This window comes from Molothrus ater, chromosome 6, assembly GCF_012460135.2.
Source record: "Molothrus ater isolate BHLD 08-10-18 breed brown headed cowbird chromosome 6, BPBGC_Mater_1.1, whole genome shotgun sequence".
In the NCBI taxonomy this organism is placed as follows: domain Eukaryota; kingdom Metazoa; phylum Chordata; class Aves; order Passeriformes; family Icteridae; genus Molothrus; species Molothrus ater.
In genome coordinates this window covers 13,672,659-13,691,921 of record NC_050483.2, presented here as the reverse complement: position 1 = coordinate 13,691,921, position 19,263 = coordinate 13,672,659, and the positions used below count along the sequence as shown (strand labels likewise).

At 36.9% G+C, this 19,263-nt stretch overlaps 1 protein-coding gene across 1 annotated transcript in view; it reads left to right on the top strand.

Annotated features, from left to right (window-relative positions):
• The window catches only part of PIK3C2A (phosphatidylinositol-4-phosphate 3-kinase catalytic subunit type 2 alpha), a 50,644-nt gene that overhangs the window by 13,774 nt on the left and 17,607 nt on the right, over positions 1-19,263 (top strand). The window contains 11 exon segments of the mRNA XM_036383816.1: positions 4,365-4,465; positions 6,079-6,236; positions 9,119-9,239; positions 9,878-9,989; positions 10,527-10,606; positions 10,716-10,779; positions 13,095-13,238; positions 15,241-15,283; positions 15,372-15,585; positions 15,692-15,814; positions 17,266-17,433. Coding sequence (XP_036239709.1) covers positions 4,365-4,465; positions 6,079-6,236; positions 9,119-9,239; positions 9,878-9,989; positions 10,527-10,606; positions 10,716-10,779; positions 13,095-13,238; positions 15,241-15,283; positions 15,372-15,585; positions 15,692-15,814; positions 17,266-17,433 — 1,328 coding nt within the window.

Sequence of the window (19,263 nt, the reverse complement as noted above, 5' to 3'; positions counted from 1 at the left end):
AACCAACTGTTATCACTCAAGGATATTTTCCAAATAATTCCTTATATCTTCCCTCCCCGCCCCCAGACTGGAGGAGGTTTTTTTCTCAGAAATAGGAATATTTACTAGACTGTGGCCTAAAAGGCTGTCTAAATTTCCATTGAAGTGAAATTTTTGGCCCCTCATTCGAAGGATTTCCTGTTTTTTCTGGGTTAGGTGTCAGCATTCTGGCAAAACTTCAGTAGAAGGCCAGTGGAGAAGGAATAAAAGCCACCCTGAAACCCAAAAAATGCATTTATCTCTGGTTTTGTGCCGTGTGTACAGCTCTTGGGTCTGACTTAATTTTTTTTTCCCCCCACTTGCTGTTGAGCTGTGATACGTTAGCTCTGTTATTTAGTAGTATTTGGAGAGGCATGTAACTTTGGGCTCTACAGCAGTTTGTTTCTCAGTTTGCTGTGTCACCTGGTGATGTGTTTGTCAGTTTGTCTGTGCTGGTTGGTTGGCTGTAATTAACTCCTGGCTAATAACTGGGCTACACTGGAGCAGTGCTTCTCAGGTGGTGTCTGTAGGAAGTAATGTTTGACTGTTGCTGAATGCAATCTGGCTTTATACATTCCAGGTTTTTTCAAGAATGTGGGATTTCAAAGGGTCTTTCCAGTTGATAAGGTCCAGTCTCCTGCTATTTGCATGTCATGTACTGACTCCTGGTTCTTAAATGAAGTTCAAGCTCTGCCTTCACATGTGCTCTTTTCTTCCTGCCACTTTTGATTTAAAGGCTGTTCCAGCTCCTCCTCATCAGTCATCTGATTTTCAGCAGAACACATTTGTAACTAGCTCTTAGCAAATGTTCTTCTTTCAGGATGGAACAGCAGGTACTTAAGATGAAAGAATCATTTTGATGTTTACCTCAACATGTTACAAGAGATGGTGACTTTCTGTCAGCTTTCACTGCAGGCTCTGTGTGAGAGCTTCTCTTTGCTTTTCTATTTTTTTGAAGATGACTTATGAGAATTTTAGCTCTCTGTATGAGAGCACAGGGTGCCACGTGCCTTGTACATCAGCAATAAACCCTCATGACAGGCAGGGCTATCCTGCTTGGGGCTCTTTTATTGCATTTGCTTTATTTTTACATCAATTCTGTAGGCAATTTATTTTCATTAAGTCACCATCTTTTTCAAACAAGTTCTTAATTTGTAGCAGACTTCTGCAGTGAATGCCCAATTGAAGGTTTGAGATTTACTTTCCACTTGTGCCCCTCCAGACACTCCAGTTCTAGCCTGTGTTATGAAGGTAGGTGATGATACAGGATTGTGAGTTACCAGAGTTGTTTCTGCTGAGTTATTAAAGAAGAAAATAAATAGATTTAAAGATGAATCTCTCAATTAGAGATCCTTGAAATATAACCTGGATAGTCTCTCTTTTGCCTATCCTGTGCTTCTACTTTCTTTTCTAGTTTAAATAATTTTCTACTCCATATAATAGAAAGTTGAGTTATGTAGCCTCTATTTTTTGGCAGTTTTCTTGTATTTAACCCAGTTTACCCCAGGTTTTTATGTTCTTCAAAGTATACTTTTAAGTCTTACATCTTAATGAGTCAGGATCATTCCCCCTAAACCCTTCCTGAAAAACTCAGTCTTGCTGCCCCTTTAGAAAAAAATATTAGTATTTTGATTCTATCAAAACTTATGACTATCTATCTGTTTAATGCCTGAATCAATATATTGCTTTGTTTTGGTGAAGTATCTATTTGTATCTATTCCTATTATTGCCTATTTTGTGTATATTCATATTTGTGTATATTCATATTTGAAGTAACTACATTACTTTAGTAAGTAATACATTTAGTATTCCCATTTAGATATTTCACTGTTTGTCACTTATTTCTGAAAGCAGAGACATGAAGCATCATTTTGTCCTCTTTTATGTGTTGTTTTGTCTTGCTTTCCACAGAGCTGCAAAGTCTTGTGACTTTGTATACTCATGGAATTTTATTTAACTTGACTTTTGTTAGTTTATTGGTGTTTGGGTTTGTTTGTCATTGTTCAGATTAATTGTATTTACAGATCACTTCTATTTTTGCAGCCTATGCTGACATGAACGATTTATCTCATTTGGCCTGAAGTCCTTTCTTTCAAGTTATTTCCTGTTTGACTGATAGCTTTTGCACTTCCTAGATTGACCCAAGTGGAAGTTAAAGAAATTAAAATTCTACTTGTTGCTCAAAACCCATCTGAGTCAAGTGGGTTTAAATAGAATTCTTAGTTTGCCAGAGCTTGTTGTCCTGAAATTATTTTCCCAAAAGTGATGAAAAATTAATGTTGAAGTTCAGCTGAAAATAAGGTGTTTGATGTTCTTAGTTTTCCACCAGGAGGTCTTTTCCATCATTACATATTTGTAATAACATGAGGTTTCTCTCCTCAGCCAAGTGTGACCCTGAGGTGAACCATGGATAACCAAATCTGTTTTTTTCTTTGCTCATTAGATTAGAATTTATTATTTACCCTGGCTAAGCTTGCATGTGTTGCCATGCCTTGTTAGTTCTCCAAACTTTGAATTTAACAGTAGAATAACCTGCAAATTTTTCTGTAAGGAATTCAAAAGTGTCACACACTGGCATAAAGTGTTGTTTCATCACTGGTGTGACTTTATTTTAGTAGGGCCCTTGTTGAATGCTTTTTTTTCTATTTGTAGCATTCCTTAAAGAGTTTTAAAATAGAATTTAACATTTGTAGAGGCAGCTTCTTGATTTGCAGTGGCTGAGTTTGGTGTTGAGTGCCAGCCAGCAGGTGATTAACCTTCATCAGAGAGAGGTGTTTGCCTTTCCCTGGCTGTGGTCCCTGCCTCTTTCCTTGTGATTTCTGGTGGTGATGGTGTGCAAGTGCTTAGAGAGTGTGTTTACTAGATACAATTGCACAGGTTAGCAGGTCTTGTGAGGTTGCCCAGTATTTTTATGTGATAGAACTTGTCTGAGATGTTACAATAGAATAACCTGTTTAAATTTAAGGTATTATGCATGCTCCTGCAGCTCATTTCAGTTTTATGGCTTTGCAGCTTTCTGTTCTAATTGTCTCCTGTGGTATGGCTAATCCCCAGTTACACAGAATTTGCCCTTTTGACTGATCAGTGTTCATGCAACCAATATTTTAGCTGAAATAATTAGGTTTAAGTGCAATTCAGGTGGCAATTATAGGTTGTATCTCTTCCAAGTTTATGCTGTACTGCTTAAAGAAGTTAATTTGAAGGGGAAAAGTGCTTAAAGGAAAAGACCTGACATTATATGGCTTTCTCAGATTTGACCCTTTTTCTGAGAGTCTAATTTAACTATATTGTCTGATACACTCTAATGAAATGAGCTGACTACTTGGGCTAATAATAAATAACCCACATACTAGTTAAGTAGTTAATCACTACTTCAAATATGAATAAATTGTGGTGATTTTTAGAAAAACTGTAGTGTAGTCTGCTTTGTTCCTGGCCTTGTGGTTGGATCAAAGGTTTCTACAAGCATTGTAAAATCTTTGGGTGAAAGATGTAACTGGTCATGTAACTTATTCCAGGGAGGATCTGGCAGGAGCTTCACAAATCGTTCAGGCTAGGGGTGGCTGTTATACTATGGACAACTGGGTTCCACAGGTTATTCCAACTTTTCTCTGCTTTTTGCTCACTCCAGCTTTTGTATGGATGTGTTGTGAATTGGATCAGAAAACAGATATGGATTTAAAACCTGCTGCAGTTCTGCGTTTTGGTTTTTTAAATTTATTAGATTTTGCTGTTTGAAACTGTGGCTCTCTTTTAGCAGTTGCTTTTTGGATTGGATATTTTAAAGATTGTGGTTTACAGTTTTGGGAGGTGATGGGGGAGCATTTGGCATAAGAATTAAAACAGTGCTAAGTTGATTCCATGGGGTTAGTTGTAAGTTTCATGTTTTGAATACTATTTCCTTCCAGTGTTCAACTTGTATTTTCCTGCTTTGTAGGAAGAGATAATCGTGGGCACCAGTGATATGTAGTGGTTCTTTCTGGAAGTACACTGAATTTGAACTGCAGAACTGGAGGAAAAATATGTTTTTCTTCCATCTGTGGTTCAGCTGAATTTAGCCAAATCCAAATGCAAGAGGTCACTACTGAGAGCTCAGGAACTACTTGCAACTTAATAGTAACTGATAATGATGCTGGCAAATAAATGACCTGCTGTCAAGGAGTCACTGCTCCAGTGAATCTATACTTTTCAAGTTAGTAGTGATACATGGTTTTCTCCATGTAGAAATAGACATAAAACTAATAGTAAACCTCAGGCTCATGAAAATCTGTCATCTGCATGTGGCTTTGCTGGCTTTAGGAATATGTTTGCAGCTATTTAAATCCTGTATTATCTTTGAGTTGCAGAAAGACAATGGGACCACTGGCACGCTGACAGAAAACGTGCTTCTCCAAGCAATTGAAGGGCAGAATCAAGAACTGTCAGCTTTTTCTGAAGCAGTTACAAAGTAAGAAATGGCTGAATATGAATTAACTTTCAGAAGAGGAAAAAAAAAGCTAAATGATTCATTTGCAGTTAGCTTGACATGAACAGTCCTATTTTTTTTTCTCGATGGGACAGATTTCAGTATGTATCCTTTTTCCTTTTCTTATCTCAGTTTTTCCTGGTTTTGTCCTGGTTTGTTTATTTTTTTTTCAAGAATGCAACAGAATTGTTAAGATCTTCAGTACTAAGATTATTATATTATCATGTCCTTTTTCTTATTTTGGTCCTGTGACTTTCACTTTTCCTTGTTTTTATCCTTTTTATCCTCAAAGTATTTTTCTTTGTCTCATTGGTTTTTTATTACAATTTCTGTTGAAAGAGTTTGAAGTTGTTTTTTTTTTCTTATTAGCTGAGACACCTCACAATGTCCTATCACTCCATGGATTTCCAACCTTTAAATGCTTTTATTTTTGTTGCTTCCACAACTGGAATTCTGTAGCATAAAGCCTTTAAACTTGTCTCTGCTTTGATCCCTAAACATGAAGTGGAGTTTCTTACGTGGGATTTTTTTCTTACTGCCACAATTTAATGAGATTAGGTTTTTTGTGTTTTTCTTACTACAAACTACTCTTGCCTTTTTTACTTTTGAGGTCAAAATTCAATAAATAATTGAAGGAAATAGAGATCTTTGAATCTCAATGATAGCATCTATTTTTTTTTTAAAGCAGGAATGTTTCTGAAATGAAAAGGAAAACAATGAAAATTCATATATATGGGAAACTTACTGATGATGATTAGGACAAAGTGTTGCAACAAGCCTATCCTATGTGAGCTTTCTGGTTAAATCTAATTGTTACCCTTTCTTTCAAGCCCCAGTGTTTAAAATACTGATGGACTTTCAACTGGACAGCTCTTGCTGGAGGATCTTGCTATTGTCCAGAATCAAGATGATGAAATAAATTATCCTTATAGAGTAGTTCTGTTCTTAATCTCCCATGATATTACTTTAATATTGGCAGAAATTTAAGGTTAAATTATTTTATCCAGGTTAAATAGCAGAAGTTTAAAAGCAGCTTTCAAAGTATGGCTTATTCATTGTAGGTAAACATTCTGTACTGCTTGTGTCCTAAATAAAAGCCTTTACCTCAATTAAGGCCTCTTCCTCAACTTCCATAGCTTGGAATAGCTACCTTCTGCATGGTATCTAAGTTCAGATTAGAATTCTAGAAGTTGAAATGTGTGAAGAGGCTTGTTGGGTTTTTTTTTTTGGTCTTTTTTTTTAAACTAACTTTTATAAAATACTGTGGGTTACCTTTTTAAGAACTGTTGTAGAGCTTAACTTCTGCAGAAGTTCGATCTGTCCTGTAAGAATTGACCTTTAAATATTTTAAGCTATGTGGAAAACCTGCCTAATTATACACTTAAGATTTTTTTCCTGTCTAACTACTAGTTGTATGATTATTGTGGGCAATGTCCTGTTGAGAGTAGAATAATTAAATGGTGCTTTGCACATGCAATTTAGGTAGAGAGCCAAAGGTAGTCTTTACTGTTCTGCCTTGTGGTTGTTACCATGTTATTTTGCTTTACTCTTGGACTTCTCCATTGCAATGTTTCTTAAACCTTCTCTTCTTCCAGATTGAGGACCAAGTTTCCTTATACTGATCAGCAAACAAACCCAGGTTTTGTGCTGAGTCCAATCATGCTGCAAAGAAATATAAGTGGGGAGAGTGCCAGTATCAAGGTTTCAATAGAAATCGAAGAATTCCAGCAACCAGTAACTTTCACATGTGATGGTATGTTCCTGCTTCTTGAGTTGAGTTTGCTTGTGAAAGACTGAAAACTCAGCCCAGGACAATGCCTTTCAGTTTTTGTAATTGTAATTTTGTAATTTTGTTTTGCCCCTGGGTCTCGGAGGCAGGAGTTGTTTGTGGGAAATGTGGAAAAGGAAACTGAGGAAAGGCCTAGTTCTGGGTCAGTGCCTCCATCAGAAAATATTTAGGAGTTAATTTAACAAACTGAAATATTGACTGTAACAAAAAGTCCAGCAAACCTCCTCTGTCCATAGCTGGATAGAATAAAACAGTTTTTCAAGACTTTTTACTTCATAGTTATTGAGGGGATAGTGACACCAGGACTGAGATTTTTAACATTTAATTTTTCATTTCAACACTAACATATTTTAAAACAAATTTTTGTAGGCTATCTAAAAATTCAGGCAAACTGCTGCTGGAGAATAGGAATAAACACTAAAACTATATATTACTTGCCTTCAATACATGCTTATGAGCACAAACACTAAAATAATACTGTTGCATGTGCCACAACTGGCTGTCCCAGTTTTGTGGGTAACCAGGAATATTGGTTTGGGGTGGACCTTTGAGGTTTGCCTGGTTGTACTACATAAATTCATATTCTCTGTGCAGTCTTGACTGCACAGTGGTTTTATCTGTAACTGCATGCTGTCAACTTCTGGCAGTTCTGGCTGATAAAATAACTGGTAATAAACTTTTTTGCCTTTATACTTCTGTCACTTGTGAGGGTTATCATTTGGATCTCAACTTCTCACAGTGTAGATGATTCAGAGCTGATTGTTCTCAAAAGATCTGGAGTTTTTCTGTTACTCACATGAACTTGCTGCTCTATTGGAGAAACAAGCTCTCAGTGTTTTTAATCTGTATTAATTTGCTGGACCTTACATTTATTCTGTGGTGACTTAATCATCTTTTGTTAAGAAATGAGGTGGATTGTAAATATAGCCTAGGAAGGGTTTTTGCACTTAATCCTTAAGACTACACTTTGCTAATATTAGGGCATAATCCTTTCCTACAGAAGGTTTTGGTAGGGCTAAAATGGCCTAAAATGTTAGGGCTTCAGCCCTTTATTTCTAGTGGTTTTTGTGACTGGCTTGGAATGTGTTTTGTGCTCTAACCCAACATACTTTCTTCTTTGCACTTTCTACTTCCATTTTGCTGAAACTAATCCCAGTTCAACTACTTGTCTTCTATAGCTGGTGAAGGGTGGTTATGTGACTAGTAATGAGGGTATTTAAAGTTATTCTCTATCTTCAATTCCTTCTCTTCTTGGTCAGGAATGGCATCCTGATGCTAGAGCTGCTTGACTTCAGTGTGGCTTTCAGTCTTTCTCAGAAGGAGCTGCAGCCTCTCAGTGCTCTGACAGCTATTTGTAGAAAGGGCTCAGGAGGGAAATGGATGAACTTTAGAGCTTATTTGGATTCATTTTGCATTCATTTATTAGACTTTGCATGGAAGTTTGCTCTGTCTGAGCAAACATTGTGTGTCAGCAAGAAATTAATGTCTTTGAATAAGATGTAGGGCAGGGAAAAGGTGGTAACATCTTTGCAGGCTTTTCAGGGCTGGCAGACCTTTGGCAGTGCAGCCTGTGCCTACAGCACAGAAACTATCCCTGCATAAACTATCCCTGCATCTTTTTTCTTTATCAACTCCCAGATATATTCTCTGCTAAAGGTAGTTACAGCCATTTCATCCAATAATAAGTGAAACAGTCTTAATGACTTCAAGTGTTTCTGAATTTATACTTCCCATCATTGCTTATTCTTGAATTTCACACAGGCATTCTTAATATGTGCTTGTATACATCTGTGCTTGTAATAATTAATCATTTGTTAATGAGATGAAGCACATGTGTTATCTTAATGGAAAATATTGTGGCATTACCTCTCTGTATCTACTATAGTAGTAATAGTTCTATCTTAAAAAAAAAAAAAAAGAGAAAATCAGGAAGGTCCCTGGAGTGGGGAAAAATCCCTGCTCTGAAGGTACTGACGAAATCTAAAATTGCTTTTATACAACAGTTTTTTTACAGAATTTTGAGGCACTTTGATATTATTTGAATGAGATAATCAGAAATTAGGTAGGGAGGGCTAGAGAGCATTTTGTATTTAAGCATTTGTTTCATTCAAACTTATCTGTATTTTTAGTCGGTGACAGCTGGTGGCTGTGGGGGAATGGATTTAGGGTTTGACTGGGATTTGTTCTGTAGATACTGGAGGGAAAAGAGACTATTTTCCAAAAAGCATTTAGCTCCTGATACAAAAGTACTGGTAGCTAAGAGTTGCATTTTGCAAAGGCTTGGTGATGCTTACTGAGATCTGCTCTGTACTAAGCAGGAACTTTCCTGGACAAGTGGAAATGAAAAAGGGGAAAAGGACTTTCAGTAGGATTTGCCTCAGCTGCAGCTGATATTCAGTTCCTCAAAAGCCAAACAGAGGAGTTCAATCTCCAAGTCTTCAGATAGTGTTTTTTAAACTGAAAGTGCTTCTGGGATCACTTACCTATTTGAAGTCCTTGCTAATAGGGCAAATTTATAATAAAATTTTTAAAATAAAGAAAAAGTCTATCCCCAGTCCTGCAGACTGTGTTTGCACTTCTGGTTAAGTGACTACACTGTATCCTAATTTTTAAAGATTTTTTTGGGCTTTTTATAATGGCAGTCAAGTTTCATGAGATACCTTTCTTTGTGAGAGAAAAGTGAAGATCTCAAACGATGAAATTTAGGTGATAATAGAAATGTAAAAGTCTTTTCTACAAGTATAAAAATCAATTTCATTAAATAGTTACAATTTGTGAGTGAACAGTAGTTAATATCACTCGCTATAGATTTGTATTTAACTTTTAGATATAATTTCTTTAAACAGTGAGTTCCCCTGTTGAGCTTATAATAATGCAGGCACTTTGCTGGGTGCATGATGACTTGAATGAAGTGGACATTGGCAGCTATATCCTGAAAGTCTGTGGCCAAGAAGAAGTTTTACAGAAGTAAGCAAACTCTTTTTCATTAATACTTAATTTCATGCTTTTTTGTGACACAGTTACTGGAAAGTGTATCTCTAGTGATTAAATGTGTGAAAGAAACCTTAAAAATGTAAGGGAGTCACTCTTTGCACAAAGATCAGAAGTTTTTGGAGTTGCTCTGGGATACAGCAAAGTAGGTTGTCATCAACTCTGTTCTAATGCAGATGCATGTTTCTAGAGCATTTCTGTATTGTAGCTTTTTGACCACTCTTCAAATCTCAGAAACTAAAAAAAAAAAAAAGATAAACTGTTTTCTAATAAAGTGGAGTTGTGGTTTGCAAGGTTTTATTTGTTTCTTGGTTTGATTTTTGGTTTGGTTTTTTTGTTGTATTTTTTCTCCAAAACCAATGGTTTAAAAAGCCCCATTCTGGGTTAGAATATTTGGTTTCAGTGTTAACCTCTGTGGTTAAGAGCTTTAGCACAAGTACAGGTATCTGCAATAGCGTATAAAAACTTGTGCAGAAGTAAAAATCAGACCAAGGATGGCGTGGAGGTTGACTCACCATTTCCTTACTTCATGGCAGCAGGTTGCCTGGAATATTTGGTGTGATTTTTGGGCAAGCACTGCTTTGGTTGTGACTGTGGCTGCTTTTGTTTCTCAGCAAGCACTGCATAGGAAGTCACGAGTACATCCAGAGCTGCCGCAAGTGGGACGCGGACATCAGCCTGCAGCTGCTGACCCACAGCGCCATGTGCAGCGACCTGGCACGGACTGTGAGTGCTCCTGCTCTGCAGGCTGCCACCTCGGGTGGCTTTGGCAGATCAGCATGCCTGCCTGCCCTGGGAAATGCTGTCCTCTTATCCTGCCAGGATGTGAAATACGTTACTGAATTTTCACATTACATTGAACGGCAAATTACAGAAATGTGGGAAATGCCTCTTACTAGAACCAAGTATTTTATACCTGGAAAAGGTATGCTAGCAGTGGGACTAAACTTGAGGCTTGGAAAAGAAGGAACAAATTTAGAGTGAAATAAAAGCTGGGAACAGTTTTTGAGTTTAATTAAATATGTATCAGACCATCAAAGAGGAAGGAAGGAGTATCTAGTATCTGCATAGTTGGGCATGGCTGTTTCTTCCCTCTGTCCCCATGTGTACACATTTCACAGGCTATTAGGTAGTTATTTGTTTTCCCTTTTGAAGAGATCACCTTACATGTTTCCCCTCCAAAACCCCAGGTGCTAGTAATTAATTCTCTAAAAAGTTATAGAAAGGTGAGAACTGGACTTAGTACCTCATATTTTATTGCAGGAAGATGATGACAGGACACCTGTACATCTAACCAAACACCTCCACAAAGTAGAAAAGCCTTTCAGAGAACCTATCATAAGGTAATGTTTTGTGGTTATTTTAATAATCAAGTGCTGATCACTGCTGAATTCCTGACCAAGGTTGTGTTCTGTTCTTGTACTTGTGTTCAAGAGCTTTTATTTCTTGCAGGTCTTCCATTGAAGAGCTTCTTGAGGTGTATCACAAGCAAGTGAACATAGCCCTTAAGAATGAGGTAAGGTTTATTGCTGAACCCAAAGTAGAATGACCAAAGCCACTGGTGAGGTAGCTGGCAAAAAGACTTGCAGGTTTTCTTGGGGAAACTTGAGAATCTGATGAAGCAATCTGTCAAATGTGAAATTATAATCATGATTATAATCATGGGTATTTAGATTTCTGTTCTACTTTTCTTCCTGGCTTTTCTTGCAAACCATTTATTATGGGATAATCACAACTAGAAATGTAACTTCCAAGTCCTGGGGTGCAAAATAACCTCTACCCCAAACATGCTGGAAGAGGTTAATTCAGGAGAATAGGGAAGAGGTCTGAATTCTGACTATGGCTGTTGTTGACAGCCATGAAGGATGTATTTACTAACAGATAAAAATCTGCATAATAGAGAGCAGGAACAGTTGTGTACAATGGGAGTTAGAACTGAAGAATGTTTGGAACATAAAAGGCAGTTCTACACAAAGCATAATAATGTTTTTTCTGTGTTATTCAGTGATGCAAAAAAATTCAGTGTATGACGGTAGCCTAAAGCAGCTTGGATGCTGAATTGTTTAGAGGAATATCCCATCTGCAAAAGCTTATGGATATAACCTGCTCATTTCTCAAAGGAGAAGCTGCTTTTAACTGCTGATAATAATGTAACTTGGAGTCTTAAATGCTTAAACATCAGATAACTGTGTTTCTGAACCAGTCTTGAAATGAATTACTTAATTGCAATACTTTTCATTTCCACTATGTTTGTTTGCCTCTCCAGGAATGCAGGCCTGAACAAGCTGCTGTCTGCTATTTCCATACTCCCATAATATTATTTAATTCCCTTGCTGGTGATTCACCACATTCTCAAGGGTAGTTTTGAACACAACCTTTTTGTAGAGGAGCAAGCTGTTACTGCTCCCTGCCATGGTGGTGCTTTTGTTGCTTTGCTCTTGCAGCTGCTTCAGCTTCTTTGTTTAGCTGTGATTTCACAGGCTGAGATGAGGAATGCAAAACATCTCAATTCAGATTTGTGTTCTACCCTTTGTTGAGCTTGTAGGAAATTGGGCTTTCTGAGGTTGGGACATGTAGTTTGTAGGTGGTGATGATGAGTTCCAAATTGCAGCAGTTCTGCATTTGAATTTTTTACTTCATGAAGTGAATTCCTTTACATATTCAGTAGCTGAAGATTGCTAATCCAGGTGAAGAAGGGTAATCCATAAATAATTTGCACGTGAGCTTTGATTTCACATTGTTGAACATTCTGAAAATTATCAATTGTCTTTTTATTGAGATTTGAGAGCCTGTGAGGAAAAAAGCAGTAGAAATTTCTCTTTCCATGTCACAAAGAAGCTGTTACCTTCAATATGTTAGCTTTGGAAGAATGGCTTAAATATTTACAGTGTCTTCTGACTTCTGTGGTTATTTTCTTACCAGAACAGTTAATTGCTGCCAGGTAGCTCTCAATTTAAAAATTCCTGATTCAAATGGTTTCTTTGCTCTCCATGTGTAGGAAGGCCACGAGTATATGTCTGGGAGAGTGGTGGGTGGGAATCAATTTACATCTTAGTGAGAGAATATTGCAATAGTTATTCCTCTTATTTAGTTGTAAGTGCTCAGAAGTTATTGTGAAAGAAACCTACTTTAAAAAGTAAACTATTATTTTGAAGAAAATATTTTGATTTTCTGCATGTGTTCTTTAAAATTGGTTGAAGACTTTCCTTACATTAAAAAACAAACCCAGGAAACCTAGGATAATTCAGATTTCACTCAAATGGCTTTTCTTCTGTTGGAAGAGTAGAAGGAAGAGAATATTAGGAGCAGCTCAACTTTGTCTTAAGTAGCCTACAAAAGTAAATTAAAATGAAGTAAAAAAGATCAGTTCCATCATGGAAGCAGTACTGTAGTGAAAGTAGTAGAAGTGTCAGTGTAATTTAATCCTGTGGACTGAAATTGAAACTCTGCTTCTTTAGCATTGCTTCTTTACACTTATTGAATGTTCTTTTTTGAACTGCACTTTCTTTTTAGTCCTTGAGGGAAATTGAGCTTAGTATCTCATTAGAAAATAATTGTTTCCCAACATTTTAATAGAAAAGGGGTTGGGAACCTCCTAATGTTTCTTGGCATCCCATTCTAGGATCTGCACTACTGTGTTTTTGGCATTCCTAAGGAAGTTCTCAATATTGAGTTTTTTCTTCATTCCAGTCATTATATCACAGTTTAGTGTAACGGAGATGTGCATCTCATAGTGATGTTTTCTTGGCAATTCATTAAAAAGCATTAAAGCAATACTGGGTTTCACAATTGTGATCAGACCAATCTGTTCTCTCATACATTCCTTATTAGAACCAGCATAAAGCAGTAGATCATGTAATTAAGACTGTCAGAAAAATCTGTTCTACATTGGATTGTGTAGAGACTCCTGCAATAACGGAATCAGTGAAGAAGCTCAGGAGGGCTGTTAATCTCCCAAGGATTAAAAATGCTGAGGTAAACTTTCACTCTATAAATTGCATGTTTTAACTGAGAAATTTTATTTTGCAGTCTTTAGTAGCTGGAAATACCAGCAACAGTTCTGTCAGGGTTCTGTTGGGATTTTTTTGTTGGGTTTTATTTATTTATTTATTTATTTTACTTGACATCTTCCGTTTATTTTGACATCTCTCTGCTGTTAATGCATTAATCACTTGCTTTGGGAATATTTTCCTTTTCTAAATAGTGACTATTTAAAAACTGGTTTTAAAGGACTGTTTTCTTGTTCTGTAACTAGAAACTTGTGTCACAGCAGATGCCACTAAATCTGACTGAGGGGAACTGACAGGAGCTCATGCTGCCTAAAATTAATGCAGTTGTGCTTTAAAGGAGGAATTGACATCATGTATTTGCCCAGCAGTGTTTGTGACTAGCAATAGCATCTTAAAACTCTTAACTGTTCATGCTCCTGCATTCCTGAGCATAAGGACAAACCCAAAATCTCTAAAACAGCCCAGAATTTCATGATGCAGCTGCCTTATAATGAATGGTTCAGTTGAGCAGGACAGTCTCAAGTCATGTTGTCAAAAACAGTCATTAAGTGGAGGAGTGTGCAAATAAAAAAGCTAAATAATCTTACAATGCTATTTCTGTTGTCCTGCTGCCTTACCAGAGTGGCAACTCACATGATGCTCTATTTGCTTTTGGCTTCATCAGTTCAGTGATGTGTTTCTAATACTGAGCAGAAGACAGATAAATATAGTTGTCACAAGAACTAAAATTCTTACAGGGAAGTGCAAAGACATTAAGACAACATAGAGAAATACAGCATATAAATATTTTTTCAATGTTTGCTTTTTGGTAGGAGAAAGCTCTAGAAATAATTAGATCACAGTGTGCAAATAGTTCCCAAAAATAACATTGCTCTAGTAGAATTTGAAAAAGATGGGATTTTATGAATAAAACCCTGTGATTATTCTATGGTGGACATTGGCTTACACAGTATGCAGGCATGTAGGCTGCTCTCAGAAACAAAAGTGCTATAATTATTGGAGACTGTTGCATTGCAATCTTTTGTAAGATATTGTTTGATTTTTTTTTTTTTTTTCAAAGTAATTCTTTGTGGTTGGACAAAGTGACTGCATTTTTGTAAGAATGTGAAATTTTTTGATATTCAAACTTTAAGTTGAAGATGCTCAATTAGTACACTAGAAGTGTAAAGAGAGCTTTCATCTTCTGCAGCACTTGTGGCAGACTTTGTAGGAAGTTGGGAATTCACTGGGGTTTGATTTTAAACCACAAGCTTAGTTTTCATTAAAAATTTTAGTTTTATCAGGACTTGAATTGGGCATGAAACCTTTCCTGATTAGAAGGGAGTGAATTCCCGTGATTTGTTTGTCACCTCTTGGTTTCAACATTCTTTGTTGAGACTAGACATTGCTGTGATGTTGCATCATGTTGAGACTTCCATTTTAGCAGACCAAGAGGCAAACAGCTAGTACAAAGTAATAGTACTTACTGTTCATTTTCTCAGTTGTTTAATATTTCTTTTATTCAGTAAATTTATATTTATAAATTTACTGAATAAAATGCCACAAACAAAACCAAAAAAAAGAGCTGTTTAAAGCTGTTCAGATTTAAATTACTGGTAAATAAGCTAATGACTTCTGCTTTCATCCATAACAGCCCTGAGCAAGTTTTATGTCTACTTAGAGAAGTTAGATTATCCTGGGCAATATTCCAATATACTCTGTCTTTCTGGACTTCATATAAAAAATGTCAAAGCAGTTGACTTGACAAAAAAATGAGCTTTTGGACTTGGTGAATAGTTGCTGCATCATATGGAAATTGTCATGCTGCTAGTTAACTCTTGAGGAACTTTGAGTGAGAAGATATGTTACATAAACTTAAATATGAGCCTAATTCAGATAGTTCATCATTTCTGTATAAGGTACTTAATAGTCATGGAAAACTAATATGAATTTTCAGTATTGAAATTTCCTCTGATTTTATTGTGTAGGTATCCTTAAAATGTGGTGATGACAATAGCAAGAGTCCCTCTGGTGAGTAAAGTTCTTCAATTTTTATTTAAAAACTGTTTTGAGGTAGCTAATTTAGGAAGAAATGCATTCAAAATAAATTATCATTTAGGTTCACTGCGGCCTGAGCACCCTCTGAAAGTGAGTCTAGACCAGTTGACAAGAGCAGTTGAGGCCCTTCTGCAGCTCCACACAAATTCCTGTAGCAGTTCAGCAGCAATTTCTCCAGAAGAGAGTAAGAGTACCAAGGAAGCTTGGACTGCCACAGAGCATCTCCAGTTCACAATATTTGCTGCTCATGGAATTTCTTCTGGTTGGGTGTCAAAGTAAGTGACTTACCTATTGTAAAATTCCTCCATATATATATATATATATATATATATTTTAATACTTTTATGGGTTTTTTATGTTTAATTTTTTTTCCTTACCCAGTTATGAAAAATACTACTTGATTTGTTCTCTGACTCACAATGGGAAAGATCTCTTCAAACCTGTTCAGTCCAAGAAGGTTGGCACATACAAGAACTTCTTCTACTTGATTAAATGGGATGAACTGTAAGTGACTTCAGTCTGATGAACTCAATAACATGTTTTGTTTTTGCTAGCTGCTGAATGCTGTCATTGAAGCAACTCTTGGTTCTAATTCCATTTCAAGCATCCAAAGAACAGTTTACTGATCAAAATCAGAAATATTTTTCCAAATGGTATTTCAGTACTCATTGTAAAAGGGGGAATGGAAATGCTGGACAAGTGCTCTGTGCTAATATGTTTGTAGCATAAAATTGCAGGGAGTTGGGAAGGTCATAACATTCCTTGCAGTGGGAATGGTTTGTGCTGCTGTAAGAGGGATTAAAGAATGAAGCTTGCTGTATGTACTGCTCAATTTGTGTAAATGGAGAGGAAAAGCAATGTCTCACTTTTACTAACATGAATGCTGAATGAGGTTTTATTCCAAATACAGAGGGTAGAAAGGAAGAAAGAAGGGCATGCAGAGAAAAGATAGGGAGATCATGGCAGGTGGTATCTGCTAACTGAAAGAGGAATATTTTTCATTATCTGTGCACAGCTTAATCTCTGCCACTTGAGTTATCAGGCAGCCTGTCATAGCTGAGGCATCATGTGAGCTCATGGTGCCCCATATCTACTCTCCTAACTGTCTTTAAAGGTCAGAGATAGACCCTAAGGAATACCCTGAAAGTTGGTGGTGAACAAATTATTTCAGAGAGTTATTATTAATTATAGTAATTATTATGAGAGTTTCTGGAACACCTGCCTTCAGAGAGTACTCCTGTTACCTTTTTTTTTTTTTTCTGGTGATGCATGGGATTAATTGTCAGATCTTTTGCTGGCAAGTATGGTGTATTACAGTGAAAGGTCTGCTGGATTGCTCAAAAGCTGCTGACAGCAGTGTAGTGCTTTATAGTGCAATTGTCATGTTTTACAGAGAAATCAAACTAAAAGAACATTTTTAGGTAGTAAAAACAGTGTAAACAAAAGTGGAAGCTTGAACAGCTCAGTGAAGTGTATACTCCTCAGCTGCTTGCTTTATGAGTTTTGTACTATTTAGAATTAAACTTTCAGTAGTTCTTGGTTCTTTCATTTGGATGGGAAACTGTTGGCAGCTGACCCTTTCAGTCTGAAAAATTAGGAGTTGGCTAGCATGGAATTCTGTGTGCCCTTCCTAGTGAGTGGAGTGGGAAAACTGGTTATGCTGGACAGTCAATTGTGTGCAAGGAATGTGATTTAATAGACAGAGATTAAAAGGGTTGTTCCAAGTCTGACTGTAGTGCAGGAGTGTAATTTAGCAGGTTTTACAAACCATTGGTGTGGGACATGAAGTAGAGTGAAATATGAAATATGATTGCATGGATATTTAACACTTGTTCTTCAGTGTTAATTGACTTCTTGAAAGCAAGAGGCATAAATGGATTATATGGATAAGCCTGTAACTTACTAACTGCTGCCTTTTTTCTAATTGACTTATTTTTAATACTTTTATTTTATAGAATAATTTTCCCCATCCAGATTTCACAGTTGCCTTTGGAATCAGTCTTACGTCTGACTTTGTTTGGAATCCTAAATCAAAGTAGTGGGAGTTCCCCTGACTCAAATAAGCAGAGAAAGGGCCCAGAGAATTTGGGTCAGGTTTCCCTACCTCTGTTTGATTTTAGGCGGTGAGTATCCAAAATATGGATAAGAGTGTCAATGTGATTTGCTCTGTGTAGAGCTTCCTCCACACCCATAACTACAGAAATTGACTCTCTGATATTGAATATAGTAGGCTATGATAAAGGTAGGAATTGTAAACTATACTGATACAGAAAAAGTACATTTCATTGAGTAGAGGACAAAACGTGGTCTTGTGTTGTAGAATTTCCATCTCACTGGCTGAAAAAAACTTCACTGCTGGAGGAAGTTGAATATTGTTTGGATGATTATACCCCAGAATATTCTAAAATTATTCCTTTTGATTCAGAGCTGGATTTATTTTAAACAATTAAAATAAAAGGATAATTAGCCAGTGTGTTAAACTTGTGGCATGTTTCTGGTTTGAACTGGCTTTCTTCAAATACAGCTGCTGGATGCTGTTACATGCTTTTCACTAAGAATGAAAAGCCTGCTGTAACTTCCCTAAGCTGAGTGTTTCTGGATTGGTTCAAGTTGCTTTGTTCTTCCAGCTTTGATTACAAAGCTCATTCCAAAACACTTATCACTGGGGCAGCTACTCAGTGAGACATTAACCAGAAGTCTGGAATCACAGTGCCCAAATTAGACATCATGGTGCAGAAGTGATCACACCACTGTGAAACTGCTTCTGCATTCATGCTTAAGGTTTCCTATTTATGTGTGCTGCTGACTTCTAGGTCCTACTGGGAGTTTAAATTGTCAAGCAAGGCTGCAGAAAGGCAGCCAGATCTTTCCTGCACAGTTACTGCTGTGTGTTGCTTGTGGCTGTTCCGTGTGCTTTGCATCCTCTGGTTCTGGGTTTGACTTGACTTGCTCTGCTTTCTCTTTTGTCTGGTGATGATTCCAGCAGCTTGAGGGTGTCACAAAGTTTAGGATTTCCTGCATTGCAGAGATGACCTGCAGCTGCTTTCAGTCTCCACTAAGGCTTGGATTTCTGTTTACAAACTACGCTTGTTTCAACCTTCTGTTTAAATGCTGCATTTCAGTCTCCTATCTAAATACCACATTTCACAGTATTTGAAAGCACAGCTTTTTATTTGAATTGCAAATTTATCTTGTCTTCATGGTGTTCTCATAGGAGTTAGTCTGAGGAGGAAACTGTATTTTCTGTTTATGCAGAGCACTACAATGGTGTGTGTTGTGCCAGAGCTTGCTGAGTGGCCTGTATGTAGGAGCTGTAGAGATGCTTAGTGATCTAATCCACTTGCAGTCCACATCAATTAAACCCAGACCAAAGTAATTAAAACTGGTAGCCAGATATTCCAGTTACAGTTGAAAATAGCATCAATGGCAGGCAGGAGCTACAACTGGAAACTAACTGAAATAAGGGGAGAACAAAACTGGTCATTTATGAGTTTTGGAAGAATCCATGGCCAAGTTAAAATTCCTTCTGCTGAAGTGCATGTGGAGTGGCTGAAGTCATCATTGCTTGTGGATGAGACAGAAGGCTGTGGCAACTGCATTAAATTGGAGAATTATGAAAAAGAATAAGCTGTTCAGTTGTGCTTTAGTGGCACAATTTGGTAATCTTTATTGGCATGACAAGCTCCTAGTTAATCAATATTTACATATAAAAACCTGTTCTTTATTTGAAATACATATAAACCCTAAAACATCTTTGAAAATATACTTAAGACTTGGCCTTCAAGCAGTCTTTTGAGCAACATTTTGGTTTTAAAAGACTGATGGAAGTTTTCTGTACCTAACATTCAACACTTAATTGATTTATGAAGTGTCTTCAGTTGTGCCCTACTACAGCTGGAAATGGTATTAATGTTGGGAATACACTGGCAATTGCAAATGTCATTTGATATGTC